The 13,418-nt window shown below is 36.6% G+C and overlaps 1 protein-coding gene across 3 annotated transcripts in view; it reads right to left on the reverse strand.

The window, feature by feature from the left end:
- POLR3B (RNA polymerase III subunit B) overlaps positions 1–13,418 on the reverse strand; it is a 79,370-nt gene that overhangs the window by 41,239 nt on the left and 24,713 nt on the right. For all 3 annotated transcript variants that reach the window (XR_012653667.1, XM_075052019.1, XM_075052020.1), the window contains exons 13-18: positions 10,164–10,325; positions 6,609–6,809; positions 5,357–5,519; positions 3,196–3,349; positions 1,224–1,298; positions 342–440 (exon numbers count right to left, since the gene is read on the reverse strand). Coding sequence is in view for 2 of the 3 variants with exons in the window: in XM_075052019.1 (XP_074908120.1) it covers positions 342–440; positions 1,224–1,298; positions 3,196–3,349; positions 5,357–5,519; positions 6,609–6,809; positions 10,164–10,325 (854 nt within the window). In the remaining variant the exon portion in view is untranslated. The remainder of the gene's footprint in view (positions 1–341; positions 441–1,223; positions 1,299–3,195; positions 3,350–5,356; positions 5,520–6,608; positions 6,810–10,163; positions 10,326–13,418) is intronic.

Consider the following 13,418-nt stretch of genomic DNA (forward strand, 5'->3'; position numbering starts at 1 on the left):
TCCTATTGTATAAAATTACTTACAATGAGCAGCCCAATGATTAGAACAAAAAAAAGCCACATCCAGAGAAACAAAGGACATACCTTTAAATATGTCACATTTTTGAGGGCTAGAAGCAGCAACAGATCTCCCAAAACCCAAAAGCTAAACCATTTTTTTAACTATCCCATAGATAATTTAGGATGTATGTAAACAGATTTCTTTCTTTAGCTTTCACCTGGAGTTGTTTCAACCATTAGCAAAGGAGCAGTGTGTATGTGTGAAAACAGTAACGTTATTAATATACTTGCATTTCAGAGAGTCACCCACTGTACCAGTGTTTAGTCTGAATGCATACTTACTTATTAATTGTGTGTTCATATAGTGCAATGTTACAGTCATTTTCTTCATTCACATCCAAATACTCAACAAGGCCTTCATGCAAGAAGTCTTCAAAATTCCTGCAGTTAAGTTAAAAAAATTACACTAGAAGTACTGTCTTTTCTTATATTTCTGCAAAAATAAAACTACATAATACGTATATTGAAGGAATGTAATGTGTAAAAGTTAAGCTAGAGAAATACTTTTACATGAAAAGTTCTGTGTATTTTACATGTTTAAAGAAAACTGTATTGTTTTAAATTAATCCCCTTGCCCATTCACTGCTTCACACAATCTGACTGACCAATGTTACTTATTTGAACAACTAAATAAAATCTTCCTGTATGTACTCATCATCCCTAAAATGTAGGCAAATATAAGGGTTATCTAGTAAGTTTTGTGATGGTTTTGCAAAATTTAGTTAAAGCTAAATTTAAATGCTTTTAAATGCTTTTGTGTGTGTTTTTTTAAACACCCAAACTAAGAATTTGCAAGGAGTTTCAAAACTAATTCTGAGTGTGCCTAGTTTAGGGCAGTAAAGTTGATATTCCTTCGAAGTGTTCGATTTTTTGATCAGGAGAAGGATGATACTGCCTCAGGCCTTCCATTTGCAGAAAGATGAGGCTGTGAGATGTATTTATTCAGTATAATCATCAAATTTCATAGCAGTAACAAATTAAGACCACCAGACTTAATTTGGCTTTAAACAGAAAACCTCCAATACACCGATTATTAACTTATATAGGAGAGTAGACTTCTCCTCTACATAGCTATCCCCAAGATTGTGAAATACTGACTGACTGAAGTACTTCCACACAGTATTTACTTAGTGAGGATGAATATGGTCCACTTGAATTGTGTACCTGTATCCCTGAGCCAGTTCTTCCATATGCTTGTTTGTAACTGCAGGTTTTTGCTTCTTGACAATTATGTAGGGTCTACAATTCAAAAAAAAAAAAAAAAAAAAAAAGGATTATCATAGCAAATGCTTAATTTATGCTTACAATAAGAACCCTGTCTATGCACAATCTATTTTATAAACCATTTTTAAAATTTGTCCACCTTTAACTGATACAGCCACATAAATATAATCAGTAATTATTCAGACGTTGGTGTGATAACACAGATATCCTGAACTGATATATTGTCTATGAAGTACCCAAAAAGTGTACAAGAAAAATTAAGATTTCAATTTTGAGGAGAAAGCCTTCCCCCCATGTCCTCCAAATCTTTAAACTAACATTTTATAAGTTTTACCTACACACTTTGTTGATGGCTTTAAATATTTAAGCTTTCCCAATCTACAAAGCTAAGGACAGCATTAAGTTCTATGCATATTGCAGGGACTTCATACAACACTGAGTGAACAGTTTGTGCTCAAGTGTTGACATGCAAGAATGTATTTTACTGCTACTTACATGGTGTAAAGTACAGGCATTTACTATGGGTGACCTCAGATGAATCCATAAATTTCAACAGCACATGGATCTCTGAAGGCTTCCTTACCCCAAGAAAACACTGACACAAAGGATGGCATGCAAGAATGAAACGTCAAGGGCTGTTGCTATTTGGACAAGTTGCTCTTATAAAGAGCAGCAAATAGCTACAAGATACTTGTGGGGTCCACTCTGAAGTCTAAATAACTGTTTGAAGACTAATGAGCACTTTTAAATGGTTAACGGGGGTATCTGAACAATTGCAGGGTGGGGGGTGCTACAAAGCAAACTTGGTAAACTCCTGGAAATCCGCGATTTCACTTGTCTTCATTTTACAAATCGGAAGTCTTGCTGCATCTCCAAACTTGCAGAATGGCTGATACTAGCCCTGACTGCAAAAGTGATTTCTCTGCCAATGAATATGCCCCTACCCTGGATCTCTTGACCAGGTATGATTAACTGATGGTTTGTACATGTACTATTTTGGAGCCTCTAGCACACCTCATACTGCATTCCACATGCTCTGAGATTCAATTAATGAATCAGGTGGAATGCCAACTGTAGTTATGACTGCTGCTTCTTTAAATTACACACAAAATACACACACACAGCTAGTCAATGCTAAAAAATGCATATATTTATTAACTCATTCTGCCTCTCCCTATCTCTGCTTTGTTCATCCTTTATACCTTGTTCTTTAGCCTAATCACTTGGGCCCAGAGATGTTTTACTTGTAAATAACCTAGCACAGTGCTGCCATAATCTGACCGGAGTCTCTAACCTCTACTATAAATCAACCTGATTTTCTGTCTCAAAATACTGTTATGTTCCACCCATTCTCATTTTAGCCACCTAATTCCTTTTTGCATTCCTTTGTGATATAACTATTATTCAGTCTCTTTCTGTCTAACAAAGAGCATAAGCACCTGAAAGTGGAGACCTACCTTATATGTTTCTTGAATTCCCTACCTACTTAAGGGTAAGCAATGAAATAAACCAAAATTGTGAGACATACTTTTTGGTATCATAGTAAACAGGTATACAAGCCTGAAGAAGTTTTGCACCAGAAATAAAGGCCCTTGAAGACAAAATGTAGCTTCTTATTCTAAAATGTGATATCACACCCATGGGATATCGGGTAAGTGTCTGCTTCTTTCTCGCTTCACATGAAGTAAAACACTCCTCCAAGGACATTGGACATTGCTAGAGTTGCCAATCATTGTTTGATTTTGATCTGTCTGTTCTGAATGAAGGCTATTTAAGGAGAAAAGAGATGCTCAGGTCCTACTGAATTTGCTTAAATCTGTACTCATTAAAGTCTTAGCCCAGTGTACTTACAGTGCATAAAACAGCGTTTATACTAAGTTCACTAGTGAGATAATTCTGATGAGATGTTTACCTGCACAATCTCCCTCCATCAGAGGAAATGTAGACACATCTGTCAGAAAGATTTGTAGAGATGGAAACAAATTCATTGATATAACCTGCTCGACGCATTATCCGAAATGTGTTCACTAATTTCTGATGATCACGTATGACACCGAGGATGTTACCTATTCAGAAAGGGTTCAGAAAGTGCATTCTTGCATTTTCACTTCAGAAAGTGCATTCTTTGCATATCCAAAACTCGACTTACAAATTCTGATCATGTCTAGCATGCATAGAAATACTTCCTACTCTTGCAAATAATAAGAGTTGTCATAAAATTTCCTTCTTCTGACATGAATAAGAATTGGCTCTTTTTCTCTTACTAAACAAAAAAACCTGTCAGAATTTTACAGGTCATCTATCTGTTTGCCTCCAAACAGCTTCAGAAACCAAATGGCATGCTTCATCCAGCTTTCTTCAAGTATGTTTCTGCTCAGGTACCCATTCACCAATTAGTGTACAAGCAAAAAACATTTCTGAAGCCTGCAATTTCACCTGTACTGAAATGGATCCAAGGTTTCCAAGAACAGACCAAGGAACTGTCCTGCTGCCCTGTCAGAAAGTTTATAAAGACCTGATATTTTTGATACATGTGCTCACTCACAACAGCACCCGAATTCCTCCAGGAACTTAGCTCAACAAGCTATTGCTATCTTAGCAGGGCACTTCAGCACATACTGAAGTATTCTGATGCATGATGAACAAACAAGAGAGTAAAATTCATTTAAAGAGTCACCTGACCAAAGTCATCTTCATATATAAAATAAAAATAAGTATGGTATCATTTTAAACAAAACTTTAAAGGATGAGACAAAGCATGATAGTTTAGGGAGTTTATAAGACAATACAAAGGTCTTCCTAGCTTAAAGGATTTGTACTTAACAGATTAGCTGCCCTTTTAGGTCACAAGTTTAAATCAGAATCAAGTCAGCCATCCACAAGCCTCAATTTTTTTAATGGATTAAACCCACAAACTAGTAGATCGAACAGTAAATTGTTTTGCCTCACTTAGTACTGGATCATCTACATTTGGGAACATAACTATCTTGTTCCATACCACCGATTGAGCTTGTGAAGGAAGAGTCCAATATTTCTGCTCTGCACTCCCGTTTGGGCCATAAAAAGACAGAAAAAAAGAGTGCATGTAGTTTCACTGAACCTTATCTTTAACATACTGCTACAGAAAAGCAGAGCAAAGGAATGCAGTTTGGTCAAGTGCTGTTTTTATATTACTGGGAAAAGGCAGGATTGAAGAACAACTGCTGTTTAATTCAAAGGTAAATGGAGAACTATTCATAGTGACAGACATTAAATACTAGTCCCTGGAAGTGGATGCTGTTGACAAAAGGCTATTTTTAAATCACAGCTGTAGTTTTTAAAAGTCAGTATTTTGAAATCTGGTATCATAGTACCTGTTGATTTAGAAACGCTAAAAGACCAGTTGTAAAGGAACATAAGCATGCGGATGCAAAGCACATATGCTGAATCATCCCTTTAACAAAGAAAAGAGGCCTGTTTTCCAAAGTCTAATTTTTTCTAATCATTCACAAAGCAAGTTGCCCTTTAAAAGGTAGTTTTAAAGAGAATAGCATTGCTAAACTTTGCAAACAATTGATGTTTGCTTTCTGTTTTTAAAGGAACTTGAATGAATATATATATAAAAATACATAAAGATTACTGTAAAATTAAATACTTCATGTGAATGAAGCTCTGAATTTGTAAATGAAAGTTATTACAAATGTAGTAGCATTAGTCTCTTAAAAGTACTTTATGAACAGCACCTCATTTGGTGAATGCCTGAAAAGCAAACAAATCTGTAAGAGAATATACATATTTTTGTGCCTATTTATGCAAATGTGTTTAAAAACAGTACTGAAATTTGAAAAAGCTTCAATTTCCCAGCTACACACATCTGCAGTCAGAGTTCTGAGGACACAACTTCAGACAACTAAGTGCCATCATCTGGCCTGTCTACACTGCCTAACGCTACCATAATATTTATAGATGAAATTATCTACACGTGGAAAACGGAATCTGTGGTTGACTGTGCTCCAAAAATTGTTGGAGGGTTTCCGAAGCCTAACTTTCCATCAGCAACAAATCAGAGTCAAGACTGCTGAAGAGTTACATACCATTTAGGAAAACAAGGAACACATTTGGGTATGAAAGTTCTTCACCACAGAGCAAGTTGACGTCTTCAACTCCAAGATTACTGGCTAATTTAATAATTGGGCCATCTTCCATATCTGTAGTAATGTGAGTCATGAGGGCAAGGTTTTTAACCAAACCACAAGCCTAAAATAAAAAAATACATCTTTTATCCATTTCATTCCAAAGTATTAATACTATACATACATTTTTCTTCCAAAACCATGCTTATGAACAACAACAACAAAGTCAAAGAAATTAAACAAATTAACTACACTGAAAATTAGGAGGGAGAAAGGAAGAATTTTCTGTATCACACTGAAATGTAATGTTTTAGCATTTATAAACTAATAAAAAATATAGGCAATGAAGTTGTAGTTCTTAAGTCATCCAACCATGTATAACCCTGTATTTCTCTCTTCAAAGCAATAGCTACTTAGAAACATAATGGAAATATGAAATCAGTCTATCAGTTTGCCAGGTATCCTATATGTTCTAACACAAACTTTAACATTTTAAAATGAAAAATATCCAAGTATCTTATACAGTGCAATTTTAATTCAGCTGCTTAATGAGACTCGCTCATATTGACTACATATTTATGCTAGAAAGTTCAGAATTTCCCCAGTACTATGTATTTAGGAAAAAAAAAGAAAAAAGGAAAACAAAAAAAGACCATCAGCATCAATCGTTTGGTTGAAATAGCTGGATGATGTGTTTAAAGTAAAACATACAAAGGTGTTTTTCCTCCTCAAGCTAAGTGCTAAAGCTGTTTCTGTAATAATAATTATAATTATAATTATAATGTATGTTTCTAGAAAAATTGCAGGTTGATGCTGCAACTTCAAAACAGGACATTTATTACAGAACAAAGGGATAAGAGTGTAGGACTCCTCTCTTTCTGCTCTGATCAAAAGAGAGCAAGTAGCTCTGCTGCAAAAATGGGAGGCCTCATGTCATTCTCATGCAGCCAAATGATTTCTGAACAGTTTTCAGCCAGTCCATTCAGGTAGGAGACAAAGGACAATATAATATGTAAATACAGGCAATATAGGATGTAAATAGCTGGGATGTGAGAAGACACACAAGTTGTGTTATCAGGCTGAGGATAATTTATCTCTCCAGAAACCTCCTCATCAGTATTCTTCCTCTGATGGAGGATCACCTGCTTCAAAATAAACAGTGTCTCCATTCCTCAGGACAAGAAATATTGAAAGCAAAACAGAAGTTCCTCACCTCTCCTTCAGGAGTGTCAGATGGGCAGAGCATCCCCCACTGAGATGGTTGTAGTGACCGAGGACCACTCACTTTCCTTGTCTTTTCAAACTGAGAAGAGATTCTAGTCATCATTCCCAGAGCAGATATGTAAGACAAGCGGGACAATACTTGTGTCACGCCTTGGCGGTCCATTTTGAATCTCTTCAGAGACCAATTTCCCTGTAGAATAAAATAAACCATTTAAAAAAAGTTATTGCAGTTTATCCCTGTCTCAACACTACATGTCCTTCTTCAGTATCTAGGCAGGATATCTGAGGACAACAGCAAATGCTGCCCACTTATATTAAACAACTTTCTAATTACCTATCTGCATATAAACTATTAGTTATAACATACTTGTACTAAGTATTAAAAAAAAAAAGTTTAAACAAAAGAACTGCTCTTTCAAACAAGAGGATACTTTTGCTATTGTATATTCAATCACACAAAGATTCTTCATCATCTGTCCCTCACAGGTAAATCAACACTCAAATTTAGCTAAATTAAATTATTTTCTGTTCTCCCTTCAGAGATTTTTTTCGAGTATTTAAAAAAAAAAAAACAAAGTATTTTGAGTGAAATACACTTTTACAATAGATCTGACAAACTTTCAGTTCTGCCTTTCTCGTGATTTGTTATTTTTGTAGGAAAATTTTCTAGGAAATATTTTTTGTAGGAAAAAACCACTTATGCTGGAGAAGTCTGACATCAAAGCCATCTGTACTTTCTTGAAGCCTTTTGTTTTTAGAATCCAGATGAAGAAGACTCACTGATCTGTCTTCTCACAGAAGAAGAGCGTGGGAGGTTAGGTCTATCCAACTTCTTTGGTAGGATTACACCAAATATGAAATGCAAGATCCATGCACATGTCAGAGGTTTCCTGTTTCAGGACTGTCACAGGCAGTATCACTTGTTTTAATTAGGAGACCAGAGGAGTTCTGAGAATGTTCTAGGACACAACTATGTCTCCATGCCAAGCAGATTTAATAATCTCTACTGTAAAATCTTGAAATTTGGTGCTACAGTTTTTGACTTCATGACATCTACTCCAGATACAGTTCCCAGCACCCAAGTCAGTGGATACAGCAAGTTTCTGTCCCAATTACTAATATTTACCCCAGCCACCATGTTACTGGTCAGTCCAAATGCAATGAACATCTCAAAGGTAACGCTTTCCAAGGATTGCCTTCTGCTAATTCCTGTAGCCTTTTTGATAAACTCAGCTCACCAATGCTAACAAATAATTTGAAGTTCACTTGCTGTACTATACTGAAATCCTTTTAGAGGGTGATTTGCTTGGCTTCTTTTTTATACATTAACAGCACAATCCCATTTTGTGATGAACAGCAAGAAACCACCACCCATCCGAATGATTCTGATATTTGCTTCCACTGGAAAGACTATCAAATAGTCTACAGAACTTCTCCTTTTTCCTTGTTACAGAAAGTGGGAAGACATAATGCCCAACACTAAGTCAGTCAAAAGAAACCTGTCCACTTGGTCAGCCTTCTCGGGAAGGGTTCACTCACTAACCATTTCATTCTTTAAGGACTGGGAGTTATCAGAATAAAAGTGGAAGAATACAATAAATGAGTAGTTTTTCCTCATGCTAGAAATGATTGCATGTGCAGTCTAAACTAGCATGTGGTTTCTTCTTCACTGCCCAGAAGACTGTGAAATCTCAAAGACTGGAGGAAAGGGGAGGTAAAAACACTGCCTGAAGATATAATAATATGAAAAATTCTTTGTGCGTTGGAAGTGACAGACTGACTCCTTCCAAAGTTGTCCAAAAAAACCCAAATGGGGCCAGGGCTGTTGTGAGACCATCCCCAGTGGAGAATTTCCTACTGAAAACTCCTGTGAACTGAAAGTTGCTCCCTCAGCAGCATCGGATGATTCTGCAGATGCTGAAATGTCTATTAGGTCTGTGGCATTACTGCCTGACCTACTCTCTCTTCTGGTATTTTCCAGGGTAAAAAGAAGACCTATAGCAAATATCACTGAACAGCACTGTACTGTTGATGCAGTAGTGCTACGAATTCTTTTGCATGCTACTGGTGTAATTATGAATCCACTGAGTTATTTCATGCTCTTTGAGACTATCATTGAAGCATTCTGGTGAGATTGGAGATTGTCGTTTCCAAGAATGATTTTTATGGTATTTGCTTAATCTCTTGAATAGTATGCACTGGGCATTGTTCCTGAGAAATTATTTTCAATGCTTAAGAGCAGATGGTGTTTAACTGCTTATGTGGCAGTAAAAAAAAGTCCAAAGATAGTGGAAGAAGGAAGACTTTACAATATGTACTGAATAGTTTGCAGATTTATCTCTGTCAGTCCAAATGGAAAAACTGGCACCAGCTAGAAGAAAGCACTAGCATTTAGAGAAACAAATCTGTCAATTGTTTTGGTTACGTGCACTGTAGAGATTTAACTACATTTGGGGCACTCATAAAATTAAATAGTGATAAGCTTTAACACTGGGATTTGTAAGTAACAGACTGTTGGTTGTTTTGGATGCAATTTGTGGAGTTAATTCTGTTTACAAGAACTGAAGAAAAACCTCAGTTTCATGCTAGGCAGAAAAGCCCTCTCAAGAGTTCCAAAGATTAAAAATTAAGTTGCACAATTTTTACCAGCTACTAAAATACTTAGACTAATCTAATTTCTTAAAAAATCATGGATTTCAAAGTCATTTACAAGCTAGTAGCTAGATTTCAGGAATCATCTCACAAATTGCTCTTGCAGATGCGTGAGGTAAGAGACAAAGTTAGTAATTTGTTTTTGTTCTTGTCCACAAATGAAAATATCCATTCTAGCAGAAGGCAGACACAGACTAAAATGTAACCAAGACAAATATTTCAAGGCTTAATTATGGGGAGGCGGGGTTGCAATAATACAACATGTAGCAGTCTTCCCTGTTAAATAATTCAGTATCATTAGCAGAGAAATAATAATTTCTGTGCTGCGCTGCAAATTTGCTCATACTAGCAACTTCAGATGAATAAAAAGGCACTGCCTGTGAAGAGCTCAAAATTCAGCTTTTTTTTTTTTTTTTTTTTTGCCTACCTGCCCTCCCCCTGCCCCCCAGTTATCTTCTGCTCATGATGTTTTCCTGCTGCTTTTCAACCACCTTTTGGACGTATGATGTAACCTGACCCTAGCTAAATCCAGGTGATAAAAAAATACCATCAACCACACAGTCAAGTAGAACCTAGAAGACAGCAAGTTGGATAAACACAAACATGACCGCTATTTTCAGTTTGCTTGTTTCTACCATTCCTTCACAAACACTAAATCATCACTTTGAAATAAATGGTGAAATAAAAAGTGGTTTGATAATCAATGATTCGTCAGTGAATTCCAAAAGCCCTGCCCATGACAGAGTTTTGCAATTTTAATCTACAAAGACTGTTAAATAGATTTGCTTTTACGATCAAAGATAGTAAAGTCATCAGAACAAAATCTATACATTTCCATCATTCACTATGGTGGAAAAACTTTACATACTAGAATGAAAACAAAAATACTTACTGTGGAGATGGCATTGACCATGCCATTGGTGATTTGGTCTTGACGCATGTGCTTCACTACATCAAACTGAGCTGCACGTTGCTTGGGGATTACCTGGTCAGCAATCTTTTTCAGTTCAGAGTTAAATTTTTTGAACAAATCTTCAAACAGAAGAGACAGAAGCTGGAAATACAAACCAATTGGATTAAGGGAAAAATTATACTTCTCCAGGTCTGGGAAATGGGGCAGGGGGGAAACACACGTTTTAATATTTCTACCTTTTATACTTCTTGTCAGTTAAAAAAATATCTTCTCTGTTTCTCAAATGATATTTTTCTCACAAGTTTTTTGTCTTGTTAAGGTGCAATATTAGAGAAATTATTTCATAATGGAAAGCAAATTAAGTAGAAGAATGGTCTAAGCCTATGCATTTATCCCTTTTTGCTTTGCTTTAATCCTTCCTTCACAATATCTTGGCATACCCATCCATCTCTACGCTATCCATTTACTGTTTTCCCTAATCTACTACATTATAATCCACCTGATCTACTTCTTCCTTCCTAGAGTCACAAACTCTTTTAAAGATTTAATACCCTAAATGTACAACCCTGAATCACACATAAGAGTTGGAGACAAGACCAGCTTCTATTCTAATACTGGATGGAATAACTGCAGTAAAGCAGTAAGTGAAGAGTCACTTTGAGATATTCTATTATTAAAAGTGAAAAAGGCTGTTTAAAGTGCCCCTTTCCAGGAGCTACTTAAAATGGACAAGACACCCAACTGACTGTAAGGGGCCCTCAGGGGAAGCAACTCAGCAGCACAGAGTTTGGAAGCCGTGCACAGTTTGCAAGACCAGACTAAGCACAAAAGGTGCACAGTTACCATTGCTTCTGGACAAGCAGAACTAGAAAAGACTTTTTTAGGGGCCCAGAAGCAATCTCTGCTCTTGACAGCTGGCAAGATGTATCTCAGGTTACATACACAGCTTCCTCACTCAGATACACTTTTATCCTGCTACTTTCTGCCGATCACAGTCTGCGGAAAACCAATTACACCCAGAGAGAGTCCACCTGGTTCAACACCTGCCATCCTTATATAGAAGTGCTACTATCTGGGAAGTGCAATGCTCTTCCACATTTCTCCCTTAAAAAAAAAAGTCTACAGCTTAAGCAAAGAAGCTATGTAACAGAGCTGAATTGAAAAAAAAATACCAGCAATACTACTCTTCAAAAGTGCTGCAATTTAAGCCAATCATTTTCTGTATATGGATACTAATTACTTCTAGTTCTTAAAATAGCCACACAAGGAAAAGGCTACCAAAGTTTGTGATCTGACTTTTTTTTACTCTCCAACCTGCTTTGCTTCTGCAGTTTGCTCAACCTCTCCTTGCAGACACTAACAGCTTCCCAAAACATTTAAATCTGCATTACATGATACATTTTAAGTGTTCACAATGATTAGTTTTGCAAGTAAGCAGTGTAAATTCTAAAGCCTGGCAGTCCTGTCCTGGGAATCTATTTTACAGCAGCTACAAGTGTCAGCAGAACTGAAAATGTGGCAGCTAACCAATGCCAGAAATGGTAGTTCCCAGTGTACAAAGCATTGTAGGGCTGAACAAGCTAGGTATTCAGCCATCACAAGCCAAGACATTCTGGAGTCAGCTGTACAATTTAATTTCTGTATGTGCAGAATTAAACTGAATTTTAACTGTCTCCCACAGACATAGTCCCAGCTTTTCCTCACCTTCTGGAAACAAGGCAGCAGACCACTCATTTCTCTATCACTGGGATGGGCCACTAGCTTTCATTTGCTTGCTTCCACCTACATGTCCCAGCTGGGCTGACCAAAGCATTTGGCAAATGACAAATGTAAAGCAGCTAATTAAATTATAAGCTACCCTTTTCACTGGCATCACAAATTCATTTAGGAATAAAAAAATAACACCTGGAAACTCAAGACAGACATCTGATTTGCAATAAAATGCTCCCACTGGCCTTCATGGAGAGCAAGACTGGATTATTTTTGACAGTCTATTCTACAAGACATATGGAACACTTAGTGTTCAGTCACCAAATTGTAAAACCAGCGATAGCACACACTGTATGCTAACCCTTGACAAAAATGGAATCCTATTTCCACTCTAGACGTAAGAGTTTTCCCTGAAAACTGCTTAAGTGGGTTGTTTTTTTTTTAGACCTGGCCTTGGCATGAAAGGAAGGTGTTGTAGACCCTCTTTCCTTTCCTGATCCTTGCAGTACCATTAATATTTACAAGGTGATACCCTCTCACCGTGGTCAAAAGAAATCCAGTCCCCTGCAACTCACCTGCGATGTCACAGCTCATTTAAATCAGATTTCCATCAGAAATAAAAGCATCTTTTAGGAAGCATCATATTAGGAAGGAGAACCCACGGGAGTCTCCAAAAACTAGATTATGAGGGAAGTATTTCAAAAGCAGGGAAAAAGTAAAAGAAAGGATGTGCAATTTTAAGATGTCTGACAGTCTTGTCAAATAAGAACTAGAGTCTTTTGAAATCAATCATGGAATACATTTGATCTCAACAGGTTTGGGCAGGTCTTAAACATTTAACAGAACATAAAAAAATTAACTCAGAAAATGTTTTCGTATTTGATTTCTTGACCATAAAATTGCAAAAAATCTCCTAATTCCACATGCCATAGGGATTACAAAGCCACACCATCCTTCCTCTTCTTTGAACTAATAAAGTAAGTTACACACCAAGTACACCAACTTGCTACTATGTGCCCGTCTGAAAAGCATCATACTTTGCTAATTTCACTCACAGACACTCGGTCTGCAAGAGCTCTGACTATCTGGCAAAGCAGAATCTCACAATAACCACATTATTTAGGTCAAGAGCAAGAGATTAAAGAAAAAGGATGGAATGCCAATGATAATATTCAATGGATTTCATAGTTAGACCAGGGCCTTTCAGACCGCTTCAGACAGGAGCACTAAAGAGCAAATTATATTTAAGAAAAAAAACCATACTGACAGCTCATCAATTGATTTTCATTGAAAATCCTAAGAAAAATTAATAAAGAAGTTAAGCTGCTGAAATACAGTTTCACCAATTAGCTTAATGTCAGAGAATTCTAATTAGGCGCCTTGAGATTGCTATTTAGCGTTTAAGCCTTTAGAGTGCCAAATTCTCCCTTTCACACAAACTGGTTGCAAAATTAAAGACATTAGGCAGCCTTAATTATATTATCAGAACAGCTGGGATTAGGCAATCTCTGAAGTCAAGGCGGT

Source organism: Buteo buteo, chromosome 19 (assembly GCF_964188355.1).
Source record: "Buteo buteo chromosome 19, bButBut1.hap1.1, whole genome shotgun sequence".
NCBI lineage: Eukaryota > Metazoa > Chordata > Aves > Accipitriformes > Accipitridae > Buteo > Buteo buteo.